Source organism: Anopheles nili, chromosome 3, assembly GCF_943737925.1.
Source record: "Anopheles nili chromosome 3, idAnoNiliSN_F5_01, whole genome shotgun sequence".
Classification (NCBI taxonomy): domain Eukaryota; kingdom Metazoa; phylum Arthropoda; class Insecta; order Diptera; family Culicidae; genus Anopheles; species Anopheles nili.
Window position 1 is genome coordinate 30,576,829 of NC_071292.1, and position 11,184 is coordinate 30,588,012.

Below are 11,184 nucleotides of genomic sequence, written 5' to 3' on the forward strand. Positions count from 1 at the left end.
CTAATATCACCACATGTGAAGAAGAATAGTCCAAAGGAACAAATATACAGGACATTAATCTATTTTCGGCTTCAAAGCCTAGAACAACTCATAAGTCGTTACTTAAAAAAGAAAGAAAGAAGTTATTTTGCATTTCCACGCTATTGTAGTTCCTTAAATAACATATTTGCCTTTCAAAAGAAGTACGTATTACTCTTCAGAGTATATTTTTAAGTAAACTTTTTGTACCCATAACACAAGAAAGTAGCAATGTGTATCCTATTCAATATGATAGCGATATTCTCCTCCATATTGTAGTGGAAATTGTTTGCCAAATACTGTTGCATTTGAAAACACTATAATTATTTGATTTGATTTCTATTTTAGCTCTTCAAAGTCGTTACAATTTTGAAACAAAGATTCATAATCCTCACTTGTAGCACGAATATATTGTGCCGTTATGCTATCAGAGATCAAAGAGAGCTCTTCTTCGGATTTCGAGAGATCAAACAGTCCACCAAACTGCTCGTGCGCACACGGATCAAGCGATGGAATAATTTCCGTAGGTCCTAAAATTAGCTGAATTTCAGCCGCAGCGTCGTAGCTCTCCCGATAGCTCGGTTCACTTTTAAGTGTCGTACTGGAGGATGATTTTTCTGAACTAGCAGTAGTTGTACTGGAAGATAAACCCCCATCACAACAAACATCATTTGGAACGTCTGCTGTTTCCGTTGATTCCGTTTTTTGCCAGCTCATGACAACATCCCGAAAAAGTTCGTTGTACACTTTTGTATAGTACTATAATTACAAAAAATTAAGTTATTAAACCTGAAAAAAAATGCATAATAAGCTAATAAAGAGCAACTTACCTTGGGCTGAGCATAAGTCAATCCTCCGATGATTATTTTCTCGATCGAAGATCGAGCACTCTCATCCTCACTTGGAGTGTATTCACTTTCAGAGGTGCTTATAGCTTCCAAAGATTCTTCTGCTGAGGACTCGATCACACTTTCTCTTTCCAATTCAATCGATTCGCATTCAGGCTCAGGCAAGCATTGGCTCACTACGAACACGTTGTACTTGGATAAGCTGCATGATGGCATAACAACGCCATCCTTGAGATCCGTCAACGACACACTGCTGGAGCTTGATTCCGACTGCTCAACAATTGGTTGCTCAAATGACAACGAATGGCCCGAAAGCTGCGTTGAGCGACATTCCAGCTGATCGGAATGCAACTTACAAAGTTCGCGAATCATTTCCACTGTCTGGAGGCATTCGTGGTACTCGCTAGTAAACTTGAACAACTCTTCATACTGATAAAACAGCCATTGTATCGCTCGTTCGTCTACTCGCTTTTGTTGGCTGCAATGGAAATTGAACGTGGGTTAACGAACAAAAATCATACGACCGACGAGCACGCACACTTACTCTACTGCGGCTTTAACAATTCGTTCCATCTCCGCCGAAATCCGGTCCTTTTCGATTTGCGTCCTAATCTCGACTTCTCGCTCGAGTTCGGCCCTGTAGTGGACAGCGATCTTCCGCAGCATATCCTTGGCCTGTTTTCGAACCTTCCGGCACACAAACTCACCCCACAATGCGCGGGCTTTCGCGTACGAACGGTGAAGATCTCCTTTTTCTTCCCAGAAATGTTGCGCCAGGTTCAACTGCAACCGCTCCAGCAGGGCATCGTATCGCTTACGTTCTTCCTCGCGAGCGATGCTGATTTTCTGCTGACATTCAAAGCGCAAAAAGGACATCTCGTCAGCGCTAGCTCCAGCCGACGCGACCTGCCTCAAGCGGTCTCTCCAATAGCAATCGACACGCTTCGAAATGCCACCGCCAAGCTGTAGGATGTGCTCATGAATTTGCTCGCGACCGGTCTCAGGATCGTGTCCTGTGGGTTTGATATCGCCGTGGGCGAGCACTAAACGCTCCGGTTGCACTGCCGACCGTTGGCTTGGTTCCAGCGTGTTGATTATGATGTCCGCCAGGTCGGGCCCAAGCTCGGAACGTATTTCTGCAATTGTTGGAGCCGTACCGGTTTGCAGGAAAAAAGTGCGGCGGCACAGTTTCGTTGGCTTCTTTCCGTTGGTGGGTGGCATTTTCAGGGTGAAAATTTTGAGCTGACGATTGCAGCGTTCCCGGAAGTGAAGTTGTTTGGCTCGTTGGCCTCAAGCTTAATGCAAATGACACAACAAATCGAAATGCGAATAAAGCCCCACAACTGGAAGATTCGATTAATTCATTTTACAATTAGCTTTCCAACACCAATGCCAACTAGATTTGTTAGCCTACTACCTATGGGAATTATCGTAGGATTCATTGTAGAAGGCTGTGAACAAAATAAGTCAAAATAAAATAATAAAAATAACTTAACGTAAGCATTGGATTGAAAGCAAGAATTTTTATGAATACCACCGATGAGTAATTTTAAATCAAATATCACTTACACGACTCAGTATTTACCAACCACAAAAGCTCTCGTATCGTTTTCCAAGCAGCTTACTACTGCCTCCAAAGACATCTAGAGCAAATACCCCTCTTGAACCGATACGCACACACACTCACAGCAGTTAGTGAAAGTTTAATCTTTCACCTTTCACCAGCAACACGAAACAATATATACGCTGTCCGGTAGCCAATCGTTCGAGGCGTTCTGATCCTCCCGACATCTGCTCGTCCCGCATGTGCGACCGATATTGAATGCCATATTTTAAATTAATATCCACAGGCATGTGTTGTTGTTTAATAAGAAATAACATATTATGCATGCACATGAAGCTTCGTGTTGCTTTCCTGCCATCTTCATGTTCGTCGTATTCTGCACCAAATCGTAGGCCTTTTGCACAAGGAGTTGTGCAACAAAAGGGGTTATGGTTCTGGGAAGTGACGAAGTGCGTGCAATCCACATGCCTCTACGAAGTCCCCACGAAGGAAGGAATCCCGCAAGGTCCCCCTACTGATGATGATGTTGCAGCAGGATAATGTAGAGCACGGCCAGTTGCTTGTTTGCAGTGTTCTAGTGTTTCATCACGCTCGTTTGTTGATGCTGAATTCGACAGGATCAGGCGCCATTTTCCCAACCCATCCATCGGGCCTATTCCACTCGATATGCGGAACCGACCTAGCGAGCTATGATATGATGTTGTTTCACCACCTTTCGATCCGAGCCCGCCGTTTCGTCCCATCGAAACAACAAAATATGCACCCAAAGAAGATACGACCGACACGGATGACCATGCCACCGATTCCGAGGGTTGGAAGCCAAAACTTTACTTCAAACGCTCTCACCTTGATGTTCAGCTGTCCCGGAACCGTCGTCTCGGGCTTCCTTTTTTGGGTAATTGAGCTACCGACCGGGTGCGGTAAGCCAGCGTGCGTGTGTGTTTGTGTGTGGATCGTTCCAGGCGTCGGCTGGAACCAGTTTAGAGCGCCCTCGCAGGAGCAGGAGATTGATACGCAAACATCGAAAACTATCGTCCCGCCGGAGCGTGTGGTGTGCGCCAAGAAGCGTCAAGGAGCAATTTACCGAAGCACCGACAAAGCTCACATTATGGAAACCGATGGAACGGGATGAAGCGGCTGGCTTCGTCCCAGTTTCGACCGGATGAAATTTGCATTCTAATAGATGACGCTCATGGTGGACAGATGGCACCTTTCCAGCCTTTGCAACGGCGTGGAGAAGGCGGGTGGCCAAGACGCTTAGAACATGCCCTCAGCGAGTGTAGTTGGTTAACGGGTACACGAGCAAATCCAATCCCAAACTCGATTGAACCGAACACGTTGCATGTACAGCACATATTAAAGCATCGCTATTACTCTTCTGGCGATATGGGAAGAAAAAAGGCATTTGGTAGAATGTTGCCACCGTCGTCTTTGCAGCATACAGGCGATATTAAATGATGATGAAAGCCGGAATGCTCATAACGTGTCTTATATTAGGCGGATCCTGTAAAACTGCACACAGTTTAGTTGCGGTAAAAAATAGTGAATAATAAACATGAGAAGAAAGCAAATATTGCTGCTTTGGTTCTTACTCTATTTCTTTATTAAAAATTAGATGGTGAGCATTTTCATATGAGTCAAATCTGTTAAAAAAATATAATTAAAAAAAATTTAAATGTACATTTCAAACTTCTGGTTTTGAAAATAAATCACCTTAATTAGACAACAAAAGTTAGCTGTGATATTTTAATGTAATATTGATCGGAGTCTGTTATTCAATAGACAATTGAAACAGAATATTCAGCTGATAATGTTTTCTTCTGTGACTTGATTTAAAAATCAGCGTTTTGAGCAAATGTTTACACTACAAGATAATTTGTAATTCTAGTTGCAGGATACGATCGGTTTTAGATCTTTCTGAACTAATCCGTATACTTTACTACGACTATACTTTGTGTAACACTATACTTTTATAATACGACATACTTTAGATAACAATGCTATTACATTTAGTTTGAACAACTGTTTTTTTATAAATAAAACAATTCAAAAAAAGTTTTTCTTTAACATGAAATCGGATAATAGTCGTAACAACTAAAATGCACGGTGCATAGTAACTTAAATAATAAACAACTTATTGCAAAGTCCAACGGATATATTTGAAAATCAGTTACAAAGACGTTACTGAAGGGATTGTTTATGAATTTCAGAGTGTACAATAATATTGTTTATTTATGTTTCGAGAGACATTTGCAAAAGTCAAATGTTATGAAGCAAATCATAAGAGCTAATTTTATACTAAATAAAACATAAGTTACTTTATCGGTAATTGCGAAAGCTATGTAAAGATTTAAGTTCTGTTGTTCCTGTCGCAGTATACTATAAAAATTCTTGTGAAAAAGGCCAGGAAACAGGATTCCTGCGAAGAAATTAATCGAGGGACGAGCATATCAGAACTGTCGATTGAGGAAAACTAAAGGTGACCGGATCAATCGTTGTGTAAAAATTCGATTATGAAAAGATAAATATTGTGACAATTTACAGAAAAGAAATAATGAAGTAAGTATTGAAAGTTTTGAAAATCGCAAGGCTATATCACATTTTCGATGGTATACAGACAATATTTTTCGCACCTGTTTTAGCATCATGAGGAAAATCGGCAACCCCGCGGGTGAGAGAAACAAGGATCCAATTCTCGCCGTTTTGAAGCGTTTATTTGTTAAACACGAACCAAACTTACAACTCCTGGAGATTTCATCGGGAGTCGGCTTACACGCCGCGTACTTCGCTCGTGAGTTCCCAAACATCACGTTTCAGACGTCGGAATTCGAGACAAACGTGTTCGGCAGCATCGAATCGTACCGACAAGAGGCTAAAACTGAGAATGTTCTTCCTCCGGTGTACATCGACATTTCTCAACCATGCAGTGAATGGTGCAACGACGCTAACATAAACCTGGCGACTTCGGCTGAACGTTTCGATTACATGCTAAACATTAACATGCTGCACATTTCCCCGTTCGCCTGTGCGGAAGGATTGTTTCGTAATGCGGGACAGCTACTAAAACAGGGTGGTCTTTTGATAACGTATGGTCCGTATGCGGTTAACGGAACCCTCGTGCCAGAGAGCAACGTGAGCTTCAACCAATCGCTTCAACAACGGAATCCTGAGTGGGGTATTCGTGACACTAGTGTGCTGCAAAAGCTAGCTACTCTTAACGGCATAACGCTGGAAGAAATGATAGATCTTCCAGCAAACAACAAATGCTTGGTTTGGAAGAAATTGACAAATGTCTAATGATTATTCCATGTTTATTACGCTCTAACAAAAGACAAATACATATTTCCATACAACGGTGCCACGTTTTGTGTTTGCAAGCGAAAATCTTCGTTTTATAAGAAAAATCTTCGTCGACTTTCCATTTGGTGGCGTTTGTTAGTAATCATCCATTCGTAGTCGCCGCATTTACCATCGAAGAGTCCAACCTGCAGGGACCGTAGCTTTAGCGTGAAACGTGGTCCCATTTCTCGCAGCTTCACACGTTTCCCGTTCTTGTCAAATTCGTACATATGATGCCGGAAGAATATATAATCACGCTGATTGTGGAACGTCACCACTCGCCGGCCACGAAATTCCGGTTGGTAATGAAACAGCGCGCCAAGCATACGACCGATTGTCAGACCCAGACGGGTGGTGAAATTATTCAATATCACCTCTGGTCGGTGTGTCGAAATATCCTCCGCTTTGCGCCTCAGTTCCTTCAGGTCGCGGAAGTTGGATATCTTAAAGTGCGCCGTTGGCCCCTCGGGGAGGTGAATAACCAGTAAACCTTCCGGTTTCTTATTGTTCTCATTGATCACTATGATGTCCGTATACTTCTCGCGGATAGCACTCTTGCAGACCCTTTTCAGGGCGGTTTTATTACGCCGAAATGTGGACGCATTTGGGACCATACGTCGCAACAGAGAGGCAAATTGCCGGGTACGGTTATGCGGCGTGGCATTGAACGTGATCAGGATGCGAGGCTCGTAACTCTTCTTGTAGTATTCGCAGAATTCATCGTTTCCCAGATCATTCATCACCTCCTCTTGATCATCTTCTTCGATATTCGCCACCGTGGTTTCATCCTTTTCGCGCAAACTTTCGATCGTATGGCTCGGAGCCGAAGGTATTCCTTCCAGCTCTCGGGTCTTTTTAGTTGCCTTCTCTTCTTTTCGTTTGATTCCTTGTTGGCGTTTGAAGCGCTTGTGGCGAATTTCCTTGTTCTTGACAAAGTTCAACGGATTGATGACAGGAAAGGACGTTTCTTCGACATCTTCCTCGTCGTCCGCCAGTCCACGGCGTCTTCGTTTCGCTAGCGCCTCTTCTGCACGTTCCGCTGCTTCACGTGCGACTCTTTCATCCAGGTAGTCTTGCAATCGTTTACGTTTAGGTTTTCCATTTTCTACGTTTTTCTTTCCCTTGGCTTGTGATGTCGACGGTTTAGGTTCCATCTCAGCATCGCTGCTATCATCCGAACTGGCCATTTCAACTATGCACTTGTGTTATTTACTAGTTTTGGGAGAAACATACAACTATCCCGGCGTGTTGCAAAGAAAGCACGTTCTTGTCGTATTGACATGCCGACATACAGCATGCCCTAGTTCGGCTTGACAGCTGTTTGACAATTACAAATCTCATGCAAGAAGGGCATTTGAATATTTCTAAATTTAAGATTTTAATTACGAGCAGAAGTTTCATTTCAGAAGCAGAACATCGCGAATGAGAACAAAATAGATTGGTGAACATTTGAAAAGATTAGAATACGTAAATTGCGATTATTTCGAAAACAAATGGGCATGTTTACATTTCGCAATCCTTGGCTCTTTTTCACCAGGATTTCTTTCTCTCGCGTCAACAATCGTGGCTATTTCGCTCTAGCACTCGTATCTCGTCCTCGACAACCCAACAACGGCGAACGTCAACGTCCCTTTGGGGCATAATTTGACGTTTCTCATCGTTCGACCAATCCGCCATGTTTTTTCCTATCCACTGCAGCACTCGTCATCGTCGCCGTGTTTCGTGTCAAAAGTAGTGGGAGCAATATTTTTGCCAACGTTCAATGCACACCTTAAATAATCGCTCCGGTTCATCACATCGATAAGCTGTAAATAGTGGGAAACCCTTGTACGGTGAGGGATCTGTGCCTAATGCGAGTGCAGATAATTCTACTCGAATCTAGCAAAGGGGCTCCGACAACAACGACGACGACGACGCGAAGGGCGACGTTGGTTGAGTTCCAACTCCCCTCTCAACATTGGATACACAACATCACGGTGTGAACTAGCTAAAGTCATTTCGGAAATCGCTCCACTCCTGGCGACGACGCTGATTTCGTTTTCGGGCTGCTGGTAAAGTTTGTGCAATTATTCCACGCGTGCGAGCTGGTAAACATTTGGGGCTCAGTGACAAAGCCAGTGGCAAAGGACTTATCGGACTGATCGCCTAGGAAGACACAGTGTGGCCCAGCAGCGGGTATAAGGTTGCCTGTGTGCGCGTGAATGTGTGCGATGGTTCGTGCGACCTAAGTGAACCACCTCGCTCGTGCAAACGGGAGTAATTCTAGTGAAGTGGTTCCGTGCGCTGCTGCAGGAAAGGGTACGGAGAGACAGGAAAGGCCAACCACCGTGTCAGGTGTCAGTCGGCAACATAAAGACTGACAACATTTTACAAAACTAAACAATCCCACAACCGAAGGAAACGAAGGCAATCTGCTGTGGGAACGTTTTGAAAGATGAATCGCACTGACGGGCTCGTGCGACGTGTAAAGGCACGCGACACCGATGCGAACGGAGGATCATCCTCGTCCGCGGGTAATCATGCCGATCAGGACGACAACAAACTGGACAAGGAGGACGAAATGGAGGACTGCGATTCCAAGGAAACGCGTCTCACGTTGATGGAGGAGGTGCTGCTGTTGGGGTTGAAGGATAAAGAGGTAAGTGGAAAACGGAACATGCTTCGTTTAGTGATCTCGAGAGAGAAAGAGAGAACGATGACTTTATTAGTAGCCAGTAGAATCCAGCAGACTGGTTCGAGCTAAATTTGCACTTTGAGATCAAAGGCCAAAGCAAGGCAGTTCAAGTGATGGTCTAACCCTGGAATTGAAACGTTTATCTGCTTTGCGCGAGCAGAGGAGGATGGCGATGATTCAATCGGAAATATAGCGCTAATAGATGAAAAAAAGAGTTTGAGGCCATGCAGTCTTTTGCCCTGCTGTTGTTAAGTGGCAAGCAACATTAGTGATAATTTTCGGCAGTCACGCTCATTCGTGTAATTGTTTCGAATTTCGTCTCCAAATGAGTGAAAATAACGCCGTCGTGTGCGTTTGCGGTCGCTATTCGAGTAATGATGATTTTTATTAACTTACAATCGCGTTTATCGCGCACCTTTGCTGAGGGGGTAAACGTGTGCAACCAGCACCCATTGCTCAACACTTGAATCAACCTTATATCAGCGAGTTTATCATGGTCGGTCTCATTTTTTTCATACGTACCCTGCTTCGGGGAAACGTGTCGCTTTTCTCGATAGTATTATATTGGAAAATAAAAAAAAACCACAACAATCGCACGGTTTGTTTATCATGGAACGTAATACGGCTACGAACGTGCCATTTCTCTACTTTTCGCCACTATCGAGCTTCCTTCAGTTGCGGCATCTTGGGTAAACAATGAAACATCGTTAAATAAAATTCTTTCACTTCGCCCAGCGGCGATGAGGGCATATCCATACGCAAACGACTTCTTTACCATCGTTGTCATTGATACTTGTTTTTTTTTACACGAACGCTTATATGCAGAAGGCCATGGACGGAAATTTTAAAATGACAGTAAAAGATGCCCACCTCCTCGATATCCTGTTTTCTCTTGTGGCTTTCTCTCTCTCATTCATTGTTGTCTTTCTTCCAGGGCTACACATCATTTTGGAACGATTGCATATCGAGCGGATTGCGCGGTTGTATTCTGATCGAACTGGGTCTCCGGGGACGTATCGAGCTGGAGCGGGCCGGTATGCGACGGAAGGGGTTGTGCACAAGGAAAATCGTTCTAAAATCCGACAATCCGACCGGTGAGGCGCTGCTCGACGAGGCCTTGAAACATATTAAAGAAACGTACCCGTCTGAAACCATTCAGAGCTGGATCGAATATTTAAGCGGTGAGTGTACTTTCCAATCACAATACAGCACATTGCTTAAATTGCAGCTAAATTGTCACAATCTGAGGAACACATATTTGTTTGCTGTTGTCCGATAAGAAATTCATGTACACTACGTACCTCCCATGAAAACACGTGTCTCGATTTTCCAAGCACGTATTTTTGTTTTTTTTTTTAATTTTTTTGTATTTGTTGAGTTCGAAACTGTATCAAGCGATATCAGTTGCTGCTATATCTATCAATTATGGTCTCGATTAACATTGTGAATAAATAAACGTTTAGTTAACAAGTGTATAAAGACTGTACAAATAACAAAAAAGCAGTATTTACTACTTTTTCCATTTTATCATAGATGGTGCTTGCACATACACGATTTAGTTATTTTGCGTTCTGAGTTACAAGCTTAGAAAGGTTTAGCTTTATTACTCGCACGGCATTAAATAATCTTTGCTCTATTTCTTCAACCGACAGGCGAAACGTGGAATCCGCTAAAGATACGCTATCAGCTGAAAAACGTACGCGAACGGCTAGCAAAGAATCTAGTTGAGAAGGGTGTACTAACAACGGAGAAACAAAATTTTCTCCTCTTCGACATGACGACACATCCTCTAACTGATAACGTTATCAAGTGCCGGCTTGTAAAGAAGGTATGTGGACGGATATCCGAGTGCTTTTGGGGATCGTATGGTGCGTGGAACATGCCACAGATGATCTTATTTTGGATTTTCTCTCCATTCAAATTCAGATACAGGATGCTGTCCTCACGAAATGGGTAAATGATCCGCAGCGCATCGGCAAACGAATGTTGGCGCTTATTCTGTTAGCGCATGCAAGCGACGTCCTAGAGAATGCCTTCGCACCGCTCAACGACGACGATTACGAGCTCGCGATGCGACGGGTGAGAGAGCTGCTTGATCTGGACTTTGAGGCGGAATCCGCCAAATCGAACGCCAACGAAGTGATTTGGGCCGTGTTTGCGGCCTTTACCAAGTAAGATAAGAAACCATGCCCATTCTGCCCAACGCAATAACCACCCGTGCTAGCGCCACCGGGAGAAGAGCGAGAAAAACTTAGTAGTCCGTGTCCTTGTGACCCATTGGCAAGTGGCTACGTATGTGATGGTAACAAAAGGACAACGTTGTCCTTATTCTACTGTTAATCGATCTCCGTTCAATGCGAGTAGCATGGGGAACGAATTTCCCCCCTGGAAAGGATGCAGGGAACAAGCAGCGCTCGGAACGGTTTGCTGGCATGTTTGTTTATCTCCGTTCTTCCCTTTGGATGGTTTTTTTTACTTTAAAAGTGCGCTGTTTTACCCAACGCTCCTTGACGTGGCCGATCGGTGGGACCACTAACAAACAGAACTACAGTAAAAGAAAAAAAAAGTAACCGGCGCATCGTGCAGGTATGCCGCACGCCTTTCGGTGCAAAAGGATGCATAACATGGTTTGGTAGAATTGTGATTTTTAGCAATTTAATGTAGGGGCTTTAATACCAGAGCTATTTGTTAGACGGTATATTGAAGCATCGAAGCAACATTCTAACTAACGTGGACACTGG

General features: G+C 43.7%; 4 protein-coding genes across 4 annotated transcripts; 2 read left to right on the forward strand and 2 right to left on the reverse strand.

Moving 5' to 3' along the window:
- Nucleotides 1–357: 357 nt before the first annotated feature.
- Nucleotides 358–2,087, reverse strand: LOC128724051 (uncharacterized). The gene is made up of 3 exons (XM_053817816.1): nucleotides 1,411–2,087; nucleotides 849–1,344; nucleotides 358–777 (listed from the first exon to the last, which is right to left on the reverse strand). The coding sequence occupies exons 1-3, from the start codon at nucleotides 2,085–2,087 to the stop codon at nucleotides 358–360; spliced, it is 1,593 nt and encodes a 530-aa protein (XP_053673791.1).
- Nucleotides 2,088–4,723: 2,636 nt separating this feature from the next.
- LOC128727449 (methyltransferase-like 26) lies at nucleotides 4,724–5,828 on the forward strand. The gene is made up of 2 exons (XM_053821365.1): nucleotides 4,724–4,989; nucleotides 5,073–5,828. The coding sequence occupies exons 1-2, from the start codon at nucleotides 4,985–4,987 to the stop codon at nucleotides 5,725–5,727; spliced, it is 660 nt and encodes a 219-aa protein (XP_053677340.1). The 5' UTR covers nucleotides 4,724–4,984; the 3' UTR covers nucleotides 5,728–5,828.
- Nucleotides 5,823–6,956, reverse strand: LOC128727443 (probable ribosome production factor 1). Its single transcript, XM_053821358.1, has one exon. The coding sequence runs from the start codon at nucleotides 6,954–6,956 to the stop codon at nucleotides 5,823–5,825; it is 1,134 nt and encodes a 377-aa protein (XP_053677333.1).
- Nucleotides 6,957–7,774: 818 nt separating this feature from the next.
- LOC128727446 (Golgi phosphoprotein 3 homolog sauron) lies at nucleotides 7,775–10,979 on the forward strand. Its single transcript, XM_053821362.1, has 4 exons — nucleotides 7,775–8,407; nucleotides 9,378–9,624; nucleotides 10,096–10,271; nucleotides 10,370–10,979. Exons 1-4 carry the CDS (start codon nucleotides 8,204–8,206, stop codon nucleotides 10,616–10,618), a joined length of 876 nt encoding a protein of 291 aa, XP_053677337.1. The 5' UTR covers nucleotides 7,775–8,203; the 3' UTR covers nucleotides 10,619–10,979.
- Nucleotides 10,980–11,184: the final 205 nt, after the last annotated feature.

What these genes read in the sequence shown, in the direction of transcription:
- LOC128724051 (XM_053817816.1), bottom strand. Translation starts at nt 2,087, where the DNA reads ATGCCACCCACCAACGGAAAGAAGCCAACGAAACTGTGCCGCCGCACT. An exon ending in ATTGTTAAAGCCGCAGTAGA is followed by an intron (nt 1,345 to 1,410) that starts GTAAGTGTGCGT and finishes TTTCCATTGCAG; the next exon opens with CCAACAAAAGCGAGTAGACG. An exon ending in TGACTTATGCTCAGCCCAAG is followed by an intron (nt 778 to 848) that starts GTAAGTTGCTCT and finishes TTGTAATTATAG; the next exon opens with TACTATACAAAAGTGTACAA.
- LOC128727446 (XM_053821362.1), top strand. Translation starts at nt 8,204, where the DNA reads ATGAATCGCACTGACGGGCTCGTGCGACGTGTAAAGGCACGCGACACC. An exon ending in TGGGGTTGAAGGATAAAGAG is followed by an intron (nt 8,408 to 9,377) that starts GTAAGTGGAAAA and finishes TCTTTCTTCCAG; the next exon opens with GGCTACACATCATTTTGGAA. An exon ending in CTGGATCGAATATTTAAGCG is followed by an intron (nt 9,625 to 10,095) that starts GTGAGTGTACTT and finishes TTCAACCGACAG; the next exon opens with GCGAAACGTGGAATCCGCTA.
- LOC128727443 (XM_053821358.1), bottom strand. Translation starts at nt 6,956, where the DNA reads ATGGCCAGTTCGGATGATAGCAGCGATGCTGAGATGGAACCTAAACCG.